General features: G+C 41.2%; 2 protein-coding genes across 9 annotated transcripts in view; one reads left to right on the forward strand and one right to left on the reverse strand.

The window, feature by feature from the left end:
• LOC129177742 (paired box protein Pax-7-like) overlaps nucleotides 1-4017 on the forward strand; it is a 47556-nt gene extending 43539 nt beyond the window's left edge. For all 5 annotated transcript variants that reach the window (XM_054769170.1, XM_054769189.1, XM_054769179.1 and 2 more), the window contains one exon: nucleotides 1-4017. In XM_054769170.1, coding sequence (XP_054625145.1) covers nucleotides 1-116 — 116 coding nt within the window. In that variant the 3' untranslated portion in view covers nucleotides 117-4017.
• Nucleotides 2505-13207, reverse strand: part of dedd (death effector domain containing) — a 26521-nt gene continuing 15818 nt past the window's right edge. For all 4 annotated transcript variants that reach the window (XM_054769228.1, XM_054769221.1, XM_054769236.1 and 1 more), the window contains 5 exons: nucleotides 12223-12841; nucleotides 8525-8629; nucleotides 8307-8411; nucleotides 4859-7096; nucleotides 2505-2989 (listed from right to left, as the gene is read on the reverse strand). In XM_054769228.1, the coding sequence (XP_054625203.1) occupies nucleotides 6693-7096; nucleotides 8307-8411; nucleotides 8525-8629; nucleotides 12223-12769 (1161 nt within the window). In that variant the 5' untranslated portion in view covers nucleotides 12770-12841 and the 3' untranslated portion in view covers nucleotides 2505-2989; nucleotides 4859-6692. The remainder of the gene's footprint in view (nucleotides 2990-4858; nucleotides 7097-8306; nucleotides 8412-8524; nucleotides 8630-12222; nucleotides 12842-13207) is intronic.

A 13207-nucleotide genomic window follows, 5' to 3' on the forward strand; every position in this document is an offset into this window, starting at 1 on the left:
CGGCTATGAACTGTCTGGCCAAGAACGTGGGCCTGTCCAGCCAGCGCAGGATGAAGCTCTCCGACCACTCAGGTGTTTTGGGACTGCTGCAGGTGGAGACTGGTCAGGCGTATTAGCACGACTCAGTGACCTCACTGAGTTAACAGCACAACACACACACCTCCTACTGCTGCCATCCATTACGCAATTTCAACACAATAACGTGAGTACTACAGCGCTACAGATTCACAATCATTTGGCGTAACATTCGGATACAGGTGGTCCTCGGGTTACTCTTCTCCTTCCAGATCTCTTTGTCACAGCGCACGGAATCCATGACCCTTCTGCTGGCCTGTCACAATAACAGGACTACAAATTATCGGCGATAAACGATTTTATCGTCAACATTATTTTGATGCCATTTTTTCATTACTGTAATGATATGGCATAATAATGCGAGTACACCGAACCCATTTCTCAGGAGCGTTTACCATTGTAATTTGAGACTCTTTCTCTAAAACCTAATCATCACGTTACAAATCTAGTGGTAATAATGGACTCAGATCTGAACTTAAACAGCCACATTTAATCAATAACATCAGCAGCTTTTTAACACCTTAAAAAAAATTGCCAAAATCAGGGGAATAGCGTCTAAACCAGATTTAGAGAGACTAATCCATGCCTTTGTCTCCAGCAGGCTAGACTACTATAACAGCCTTCTCACTGGGCTCTCCTAACAAACTGTAAAACAGCTGCAGTCCATCCAGAATGCTGCTGCTCGAGTGATGCCTAGAACCAGGAAATCTGACCATATTAGTCCAGTACTCTAATCTCTGCACTGCCTTCCTGTCGCTAAGAGAATAGACTTTAAGACAGCTCTGCTAGGGTAGTCTTTTCATGGTCGTGTGCCAAAGTGCATCTCTGACATGTTAGAGCCACATGAACCATCTCGGGCTCTGAGGAGCTCAGGCAGTGGTCTCCTGCGGGTGCCCAGAGTCAGGACTAAACACGGTGAGGCTGCGTTTCAGTTTTATGCTGCCAAAATCTGGAACGGTCTTCCAGAAGATGTGCAACAACCCTCAACTATGGCAAAGTTCAATCCAGGCTGAAAACACTTCAACTGCGCATACGACAACTGAAAGCATTTAATCTGCACTCTTCCATTTTTATCATTTCCTATGTTTTTGTTTTATGGAATTTTGTGTCATGGTTTTATGTTTTATGGATGATTTTATAAGCGATTTTACCTTTCTTTCTCTGTAAAGCACTACCTCGTGTATGAATTGTTCTATAAATAAACTGCCTTGCCTAATTGGAATGTCAAGGGCTTTTAAATAAAATAAATTAAACAAACAACACAATGAACTGAACAAACAAAAAAGACCAAAAAGACCACTAAAAACAAACTCCCAATCTCTTTTAGCAAAATTGCAAAAATTGCACTTTCATAAAAATCACAATATTTCCGATTGTGAATCAGTGTCACGCTGTTGTCAGAATACAGTGTTCCCTCGTTTATCATGGGGGATAGGTTCCCAAAACAGCCCGCAATAGGTGAAATTTGTGAAGTAGCCGACTATGTTTTTGTTTTTTTTTGTTTTTTTTACAATGATAATGTTTTAAGGCTTTAAGTATACATTTTGTGCCCTTTTCTCAGACAGGCACGAACATTTTCTCATATTTCTCTCATTTAAACACTCTCAAAGTTCAAATTGTCATTTCTTAATGATCAACCTTCTAGGTTGGACGCAAGAAATTATTAAGTGACTGACGCGTATTCATTACATAACATTTATGTACTCCTATGGCCGCGCCTCTTCACCCTGCCGCCGTTCGTCGGTAGCGTTTTTGTCTCCTTGTTAAAACATATCACTCCTGTTGTCGTATTTTCTTCACACGGTTAGCTTCTTCTGTTCCATCTATTGTTTACAGTATTGGCGGTTAGCAAGCAGCTCACACAGTTAGCTAGTTTGCTAGCCATGACCACAACAAGAGACGGCACGAAGGAGACTGTTTGACAGTGGTCTACAGCCAATCAGGTCGCAGAAGATAATGGGCGTTGCAGACAGAAGAGAGAGAATAGCGACAGAGAGACACGTGCTAAGCACAGAACCACAACACTCAACTTCCCACAAAGCAATTGTACTTAAAGGGCCAGGCTTGGCCTGTAACAGCTGTAAAAACATTTTTTTTAAAAAGCACAAAAATTGCACCAAAAAAAAAAGTGTGAAACAGCGAGTCTGCGAAACCGCGATGAAGTGAGGGAACACTGGATTGGCAAAAAAACAGAGAAATAACCCGGAGATACTCTGAAGTTCACATTGTGTGTCAGTGCAGACGTCTGCTCATGTGCACATACACTTCCTTGATTCACTTTTAGCAACGTGAGCAAGCAAAATCCGCTTGATGCATAATGAGGTGTTCCAGAATCACTAGAACACAAGTTCCATCGTTTTCTATTATTGATGTGTCTTTGTCACAAAGTCTTTCATGTCACAAAATGACGACGCGCAAACGGGCGGAAATTGACATCAGATCGTGTTTTATACACAACAGGCACGAAGACAGTGTTCGATCGTGTAGCACACGACACACACAGCTAGCAAGTAGTGCATTCGCGAGCGTGTAGCGCCACTTCCACCCACTAGGACAAAGAGACTGAATGACTGACAGGAGGGTTCGCTCGCTCCATTCATTCTGCTCCAGAACCAACATGCTCAGGTGTTGAGACAGGTTTACATAGTGAAAGCTCGTCAACCAGCATGTGCGTCAATATATCGAGGCCGGCAAAATGTCGCAAATCAAGTTTGCTTTAATTTATCTTTCGGTTAATTGTATTGATTATGGTGGCAGGCGTACCTCTTTAGCATTCAATAATCTTTATCCTTAATCCAGTTGGGACTAAAAGAGTGGCCAATAGTGGTTGGAGTGTTTCCTCTCCCAGAGCTTCTTTATGATGTTCATTTCCACTTCCATGGTGATGGCTTTCCTTTTCTTTGGCGCACTGCAGCTTGGGAGACATAAGGAAGTGCAAAAAGTTCATTAATAAGCGATGTTATTCTTCCCCAGTGTGGCGCAGCAGGCACGTTTAAGTAGCTCTCAAGCAAGTCTCATGTTTATGGACCAAAATTACGTTTTTAATTCATTCTCAGGAGCGCGTTCAGAACCACAAAACGCCGTAAACCGAGAACCACCTGTACATGGGGGAATTATTATTAAGGTGTCCAATGGGATCATTTAAGCAAGTTACAATGAAGGCTATTTTCAATCATGTTTTTTATTTCTTTTTAATTTATTCACAGCGGCGTTTGTCTCAGTTACACTGAATACGCTGGCTACTTTTTATTTGTTTAACAAAACTGGAATTTGCAATCTGTCACGAAAAAGGCAAAAGAATGTGGTGCGAGTTATGCATGTTGTTTTATCAACACCTTTTGAATTAGAATCATCTAATAAGTGGAAGACAATCAACTATGATGCGAGTGTCAAGCAAACATGGAACTCACACCTCTTTTTTTCCAGGCAGTTGCATGTTCATACAACGCTCTGCTTAATGTAAAAAAAAATGTTATCTCTGTAACATGTCGTCAACTTAACAAGAAATGTCAGGTCGCAAGAATTTGTACGTGTTTTTATGTAAGATTCATCAAATGTTGTCATTTGAGCCACACATACAGTTTGGCACTATTGCAGATGTTCCATTCAGGCCGAGGAACAACGAGTCGCATAAATGAGGAAGATTATGACGGACAAAACAATGAATAATCTCATCTGTGGCTTTTTTTGGTCATTCATCCTGCTGTTGTTTCATGATGTCATGTCACTGTCCAACAAAAAGCATGTATGTTCATATTTTTACCTAAAAAAAAAAAAAAAGAAAAAAGCCCTGACAAAAATAGATTTTTGGTGTGTTTTGAAGATATGAATAATAAAGATTTTATTTTGGAGATACATGCTTTTTCTTGAACAGCAATGAAATTGCCTTTTGTACACACCACTTTAATTACACTTGGCTTTGGTTATTTAATAAAAACATTTGATTAAATGTCTTCATGGTGATGGTCATTACTTAAAATTGTCAAAAATAATGAAGTTATGCGACTTTTAATTTGGGGGGGTATGGGATTGTAATAAAAAAAACGGCTATACTTGACATGTCACTCGGCTCCACGCAAGAGTTTATGTGAGTTCGACACAAAGTAAAGTTAATATTTGATGAACTTCATATTTTTGTGTTAAACTCTTCTAAAAGTCTCTTTTTGGACTGTTAAATCACCCCATAGTAATCATGGAGATATTTAGCTGTGGCATTTTTCCAATAAACATTATCCCCAATCAATATGGAAATGCCACGGGCACTCTCTCATAAAAAAATGTTTAAAAATGACATTGGGCCCATGTCGGCAGTTGTCACCACATCTGTATTTTCAGGGCCCTTAGAATTGTCAACACTTCTAGTCCTGAACTGTAACAATGGTCACACACACACGACACTACGGAGAAACGAAACCTCATTCCTTATGGCAGGGGTCACCAACGTGGTGCCCGCGGGCACCAGGTAGCCCCCCACGACCACGAGGTCGCAAGCCTGCTTTTCATTCAGGTTTTCAGTTAATAATGGAAGAACAGTAGAAAGAAATGCATTCTGAAATACAAAATGTGAGTTGTGGACACCAACATTTTGTTCATGTTCTGGTAAAACAAGCATATTCGCTTTATTCGGGTTTAAAATAAGCTCTGAAAATAAATGTTACAAAAATGAGTAGCTCTTGGCCATTTTCATTTTGTAAAAGTAGCTCTCACAAGGAAAAACATTGGTGACCCCTGCCTTATGGTGTATCACATATTTCCTTTAATGATGTCAAACTGGGTTTCTCACCACTGGTGGAAGTCTGCTGTCTTGAAGCGCTGCAGAAGCTATGAGAAAATGCTCCTCCACCAACCTGCTGAATATATCAGTGTTGCGTACGTCAATCTTCGGCCCCATCAGCATTCCAAAGCTTTCCTGTGCAGACTTAGTCATACACATAAACAAGACAATTGATGACCGATGAGAACTCCAATCATCATTGGTCGTAGCCTGACAAGTGCAGGGGAACTTCTAGTGGGATAGTTCGGATTTTTTTGACATGAAGTGGTATGACATCCCCATCAGCAGTGTGCTGCAACAGAAAAATCAGACCTCACAAGACGCTCAGCGTTACACTTGTCTCCCGCCGTATTCCTGTACTGTCGCCTCTTATTGTTTTTGTGACGAAGACGCGAGCGCCGCGGCCATCTTGTTTACGAGTGGGTTCCACAGCGAAATAAGATGCATCTAAGCCACATGCACAAGAATGGAGGCGACAGTGCGCAGGGATACGGCGGGAGACAAATATAACGCAGAGCGCTTTGTAAGGTCTGATTTTTTTCGATTAGGCATTTTTATGATGCAAATGTATTACTTTTTTGAACGTATATTGTTTTGAGAAGCCAAAGTCTTTACGTAAATGTCCCAGCAACTAAGCGGAACTACAAGTATGTTCCTCTTTACGGAAATCCGACCAGAACTGTACTGGTGTAAATTAGAATGTGCTGTTCATCAGAGACTGGATGCACCAACTTTTGAAGAAGCAACGCTGAGGAACAACATATTTTCTTTTTCTAATATGTACATCCGTCTTGTCTTTGTGAGATAAAACCTCACAAAATGTATGAGATACGTTGAGAGAGGATGTGTAGTTTTCCCAATGACTGCACATGCTTTTGTCAAAATCCGGTGACTTTAATGAAACCTTGTTCACTTCCACTACTCTACAATTTTCTGATGCTTTTTGAGTTTCAGTTCCATTTGAATGAACCTTTGTGTGGGAGAATCTCTTTGACTCTCATGACAAATAATATCAAATCACATGTATTTATTAAACTGCAAAAACATAAAAGGTTAAGAGAACACTGCCCAACTAAATACATCGGCAGACTAACGCACTGGTCAAATGATTTTAGATGGAAAATTAGATAAATTAATCCTTGACAATTGTTTGTATTGCATTATGAGCATTATTAATAACAAGGGCCTTATCCTTGCTCTTACTCGATGAGGTTCTTTGCATTTAAAAACACTGGTCATGAATGACTGCTTTGTAGGATAAAAGATCTAAAAGGACATTGACAGCTCAGTGGCCAAGTATGATCCAGTACAAAATGGTCATAAACAGATGAGGTGAATGACACACACAGAAAAACAACTGTGGCGGGGCTACTAAAGCAGGTGCTTTACAGAACATACGGAACGCGCTCTTAATGGGTTAATACAACCAATATGAGCTGAAAAAATAAATTATCTGCAAAAAAAAAAAAAAAAAAAAGTTGGTACATCCCCCACTTGGAGTAACTTGACAGCATTGAGCCTTTTTTTCTGCACGGAAATAAAACCAAAAATGCATTTCCTTCTTTCAAGAACCCGTTGCTATTAAACTGAATGTTAAAGTGTTTGCATCACCTACTGTACTTCTTCTCGCTGGCGCTGTCCCCCGTCACCTTGCATGCTATACGTTGGGGTGCCAGCTATCCTCCGACCATTGCTCTAAAGGAATCAATGGGATCGCTGGACATTTTCTTCACTTCCAGACACATACACACATTTCAGACAAGCATCTCATGTGCAACGTCCTCATCTCAATCTATTCCCCGTGGGGAGGCACAGTTTCATTCCTTCCGCTTTGGGATAATGTCTAAGACACACAGATTTTACTATCTCCGGGAGGATCTCCGCTTGTCACTAAATTACAAAGAAGTCTGCGTCGGCCTGCCTGGTAATCCTCCTCATCCACGTTGACCAACAGTTTTATCGCCTCGTGGCCTACAGCCTGCTTAAGAGAATCTGTGATGAAAACTCCCTTCAGGGCCTCTAACAACGATCCATTGATGTAGTCCCTCCAGAAAGCATCCAGGTAGGTGAGCTCAGAGAACTTGATGTCGCAGATGATGGAGCCCAAATCTCGGGATTTGAGGATGGTGTTGGCCTGGTTGAAGCGCTCAAACTGTCGCTCCACCGCCTCTTGCTTGTTGGAAAAGATGTTGCCCTGAAGGGCGGAGTCGTGCTGGCAGTATTCAGCACGAACACGCAGGCGGATATCTGAAGAAGATGAGCATGGTAAGGTTACAAGGTAAGTCACATAAAGGTAAGTCGGCAGAAAGTTGCGAGCGCCAGCAATTTGATAAAAGGAGGTGAGAAACACTATTGAATCCGAGAAAGAACTCGATCGCCGAGCGAGCCAGGATGTATGGGACGTTCGCATCGACAATAACTTCCATCCTGGTGAAGAAATAAGAAATCAAGGAAGCTAATGATGCGAAAGTGGTAAATGTTCGAAAAAGAAAGATCACAAACAACTGAAGAGGATGAGAAAGTTGTTCTTGGTGTGGATCCCCTCCTCTCTCACCCCCCCTCGCCATCTTCGCCACAGGAGTCTTCATTCATCATTTTATTTATTTATTTTACGTTATGTGCTGCATGTTAAGCTATAATTATTCTCTATAAAATGTGTTTTATGTTAATATTGTGGGGTGTCTGGAGCACATTCATTGGATGGATGTTATTTCGTATGGAAAAAAATGCTACAGTTGTTGTATGTTTCGGTTTCATCTGGCGTTTTGGAATGAATGAATAACCGAGGTGCCACAGTATTACTTGACTCACGATGATCGATAAATCGATTAATTGAACGATAAAAAAACAAAAAAAACCCCAAAGTCGATAATTATGCTGGCCTCGATAACTTGACATGTGCATGCATGCGTGTTTGTTTTCCTAGCTTCTTTAAACGACGCTTACAATGTCCGCTCTCATTGGGATGGCTCTGTCTTCCAGCACAGCACTTGTGCTCCAGTCCTCAGGTAAAAAAAAAAATGCTGACAGCAAACGAACATCTTATTGAGTCTATCAACTCTTCCGTCTGTCCCTTTGCAGTGGCTTGAGACATTGTGAGTGACGCTGAGACGACCGAGGTGTCGTGTTACTCCGCCAGATAAATATAGTTTTTCTCAAGCTGCTACAACACCAATATCTCTGTAGCTTGGTTAATATACAGGTCAGTTATGTAAATGGACCACTGTTGGCGTTTAAGGGTTTTTTTGTCAAGGCTTTAAAGTCAAAATAGACCCCTCCCATGACATGTATTGTTAGCTGGGTCGTAATAACTTGTTTTCTCTTGTTAGAACAAACAGAAAAGGGAAAGAAATATGTGTTCATGTTTCACATACAGTAAATTTCTAAAAAAAGTGCGTTTTTCCTTTAAAAATAACAGTGAAAGAACAATCCAGCAAGACTCCAAACTCCTTCATACCACAAGTTTGCTTCTCTCTGAAGTCGGCTGAGGAATGGCTTCTCTTCCACACGCCGTTGGGTGCAGGAGGAGCTGCTTTCACCCGGGATGGGCCAACATAGGGTCCTGATGGGGCATAGCAAAGACCTGGCTGAACAACCAAACCAAACATTTCTCTGACAGAACAGAACGTCTGAGGACGATCGAAACAGAACCTGAGCGTGCACACGCAGACCTACCTGCCATTCTGTGAGGCGCGCTATCCCTGCTCTTCATGGCTCCTCTAGGTGAAATGTAGCGCACTGATGTCTCTTCCAGGTACTTGTCAACAGGATCTGGGCACACTGACAAACACAACTGATGTTGAGCATCGTTTCTATCACTGCAGCATTTACATTTACAGTATATTAGTGGAATGTGTCACGGTGAAGGAAGGGATAAAGCAATCTAATCTCCGCTTCAACAACTAAAGGACATGGGATCGCTACATCTGTCACTACTGCCCTCTTCTGCTTCTTTTCCACCATTACAGTAGTGGTCTCTAGCTTGAACAGTGTGTAAATAAGCTTTAAGGTACTGTATATAGGATACCTGACCCAAGCAAGCCTGCAAGCCGAAACCAATGCAAGGCAATGAAAACCATAATAATGTCCAACGGTTATCTTCTGAAATGCTTCTTTTCACAAAGACACTTAATGCAATTTGTTATCATACGTATATCCATCATACACACCCATGGAAATATGCACACACAAAAAAATCATGTTAAATGAGACCACAAGTCATTTTCGAGCATTGTACACGTTCCCATACAACTAGGCCTGTCACGATAATCAATAAATCAATTCATCGCATGATAAATAAAAATGAAGTCAATAATTTTGCAGGCCTCGATATATAGACGTGCACGCGTGTTTGTTTTCCTCCTTTCGCTCTACCAAACAGACTGGATGAAAAGAGGTTTCAATCTGTGCATCTGTCTCAACACCTGGGCGCCTTGGTTCTATAGCAGAATGAACGGATTGAGTGAACCCTCCTGTCATTCAGTCTCTTTAGTAACAATGTAATAATAATAATAATACTGTATATTGTATGAATGGATATACATTATATCCTATATAGACACATATATAGCGTATTATTTAGGCACATACTGACCACAATTAGTTTGAAAACAATTTAAAATATCCTAAAAATGTTTCACTATGCTTTATTTTGATAAACATGCACCGGAATCGCCAGCCTGCCCTGTTGGCACTTGCGCATGTGTGACCAGACAGACGTTCACTTTGTTTCTTATTATCGAGGGAATGAAAAATGGTCCATAAAATGTGTAGTGAATTGACGACAGCTTGTCACATGCTAAACCCATCTATGCCAGCGTGTGTAATCTCTCGCGTTTCAATCTCTTTCCACTTTCAGGCATCTTAGTTTACACATTTTGCCTGGCTCTCACTGCCTCGCTGGTGGCAGCCAGCTAGCTTGTTTTTGTCACACGCGCAACCTACAAGTGGCTATCACATTCATGGGATAAATGCTAACTTACTTTTGCAAAGTGTCACTGAACAATCTTGCTTTCTTATCATTGTAATACTTATGGATTGTCTTCAAAACACAACTTGTGTGTCTTCGTTGTTCAACATAAACACCAAGTGTGTCCGCCTTTAAGACAGTGACGCTATCACAGGGGTCTCCAACACGTAGCCCGTATGCTAGCGGTAGCTCACCAAAGAATATTTGCTTCACCTCTTAGCGTTCTATTCAAACACGACGCTTGTATTTAATGACAAATGAGCACATTGAATGGAGATGTGCTTTGTAAAAATAAAGTACACTTTAAATGTTGATAGTCACATAAAACACAAACATATCACATCTTGTTTCGTTTTGTCAAAGTAGTTGGAATAGTTGAACTGAACCTGAACTGAATTCATACTGTTTTTACACGACAGATTTATTTAAGAAAAATATTTCTATTGTTATTTTGTTAATTGTGTTATTTTAACAAAAACATACATTATTGAACAATTAATTTCCCATGTATTCGTATTACTCTAAAACAGGCATCAAATGACTTTAATTTAGGTTTGCGTCAAATAGTGCAAAATGTACTTTTGTACTCGCCACATACTACTATTGGACTAAATAGGTCAGGTAACAAAAGGGAGACATTTTAGACTCTCACTTTAAGTGCTCTCATCAACTTTGCCATTAAATGAACAGCTTTGCAATGTTCTCGGTTCATGTTCTGCTGGTTGTTGAAAAAAGTTAAATAAGTTCATAAATAAATAAGTCATAAAAATTGTTATTTGTCTTTAAAAAAAAATGCAGATGCACCAGACGCATGGCACAGTGGCGGCAGTCTGCCCTTCCATGCAGCCCACCACCACAGCTTTAAAAAAATCTTTGGGGAATCCCTGGTATGTGTGCGTGCATGCACACCAAGGGAATGTGCCTGTGCATGAGCTGTGACTGAGTGACAACCATTGAGGCCACTCCCCTTTTTCAGGCCAAACCATCAATCTCATTCACCGTAACTCATAATTGTTTAGAGGTTTTTTTTGTACAATCTGTTCTTTAAAACAACTAGTGGCAACCTGCTACCCGGTGGTGGCGTTCTTATATATTTTTGGTGAAAAAAAGAGTAATTTGGAGCCAAGGAGGCGTAGCACCTTTAACAAACCTCATACGCAGATGCTACAACTGACTTGGTCATGCATTATAACGCATCTGCTCACCAATATACTGTAGTGAGATATTAGATGTACAATGACATGTACATCATCTTTAAAAATCTGCACACACTTACATGGAGCCCAGGAAACATCATGAATGTTTTTTTTTTAAGCGCCAGCGTGTTGTAAGGCGCAAACACTCGGGATGCAGTAAAACTGTGTACCGTTCGGCCCGCCCTGCTCGGGACAATCCGCCCTTATGGGCCGCGGTTTTGCAATACATTTTGCACTGTGTGTGTGCACACGCATGCCCTAGAAGTAATGTTCCATTTCCGACAATGTACATATGTCAAGTAAGGAGCAGTCTGCCTAAAAGTGGACAAAAAGACGAGGCATTCGGCGACAGAGTATAGGACATTTCGATAATACATCGGACAGTTCAGGCAAAAACAGCCGCGCGGCCCCGCCCATCTATGTCAGCAATGCGCTGTGGCGACTCGGACCCACCAGATTTCTTCAGTTACGGCACCTGCCAGAAACCCTGCCTCATGGCCACAACATCAAGGTGCAGTGCACCTGTTTTTGAACACTTCAACTCCGTCAACGGACAAAAATGAGTGCATCAAGTGAAAGCAGCGTGCTGCCCTTAATCAGTGCAGATGAGAATAGTTCTTTCCACACTGCAACTATTAACCTTGCACTTCAGGTAAGAAATGTTACTAAAAATAAACACCATCTGGTTCAAACTTTTACTGTTGCATTTCCTAAAAAGAAACACTGTAAATGAGGTGTTCAAAGTACGGCCCAGGGACCATTTTCTGACAGCAGCTTGTTCTTTGTTCTTTCTAATGAGATATATTTGCTTTGTCGCCAATAAGTCAATGCTTATATAGCTAGCTTGTGGTAAAATATACTGACCTACATTGTATTGGTTTTAGCATCTTGAATGTACACTTCCAAGTGGCGCTCACACCCTTCAATTCTTTGTCTATGCTTTATATCATAATATTTTGGTTTGACAATTCTATTTATTGGAGAATTACCTGCCAGTAGATTGCAATTTCATTTTCAAACTTCATTTTTAAAATCATATATTAATAATAAAAAAATGCTTGAAAAAAACTTGTAGAAGAAAAATGTTTTTGCACAAAAAACATACCAAAACCGGAACAAAACCAAACCAGTCAGACTGAATCTAAATTGTTAACAGGTATCGCTTATGAGAAGATGATTTGCGAATAAGACGACTGAAGTACACTCACCGGCCTGGCGTTTCTTAAGTGTGACATAAGGCAACAGGTCATGGCGAGTGATAATCCTCAGAAGCTGGAGCACGTGCTGAAAGTTGGTCTCGTCACAGCGACCCTGGCGCTCCAGGGCCAACAAGAAATCCTTTCCACTCCTGATGCCGCCACGCTCATACTCATCAATCACATCGACAAACAAAAAAGACAGTACTCTAACGTCTCGATGCGTGAGCTGGGCTCCAACTATGTCAAACATGCGGTGGAGAGAGTTCAAACCATGTGACCTGTCCACCGCCTCCTCAGGCCAAGGCTCAAAACTCCTTGATCCTCTGGTTACGCTGGAGTTCACAAAATAGGCGGAAACTCCGCTAGCTGTCGCCAAACTGGAGCATCCTGGCCGGCGCGGAAGAGCTCTGTTGTCCATACGGCCAGCCGTGGCACTGCTCTGGTTTGAGTCAAGTGGATGAGCCTGAATATGAGGCTGGGCTTGCTGTACTGAGTCATTGTGGGCAACCTGGTGATGAAGAGCCCCGCCGTGGAGTTGAGGCTGCTGTGATGTCATCTCAGGGACCAAATAGTACAAGGAAGATGTCAAAAACGGCAACTCCTGATGTCTTCTGCGCCACCTTATAAGCTAGAAGGGGTGGAACGCATGCACATTTATTTTACACACATTATCCCAAGTGAGAATACACAACAGTACAAAAGTCATGTTTTGCATTTGTTGTACTTAAACACTCATTTCACTTGAGATGGAGAAAGGGGGTTTGCTCCCGACAAAGTATTTTTACCATAATGGACTTTAGACCAATAAACACAACAAATTTGCCTCTTTATTGTTTCCCTTTACCCTGAGCCATGTTTTTTTTGTTGTTGATGTTTTTACAAGATCACATGAGCAATTCCACTCACATGACATCATCCCAAATTAAGGGAAAATGAGAAGAGGTGGATTTGCAAGAAATGATAAAGGACAAAAGAAGAATGATAATATTATGAA

Source organism: Dunckerocampus dactyliophorus, chromosome 1, assembly GCF_027744805.1.
Source record: "Dunckerocampus dactyliophorus isolate RoL2022-P2 chromosome 1, RoL_Ddac_1.1, whole genome shotgun sequence".
NCBI lineage: Eukaryota > Metazoa > Chordata > Actinopteri > Syngnathiformes > Syngnathidae > Dunckerocampus > Dunckerocampus dactyliophorus.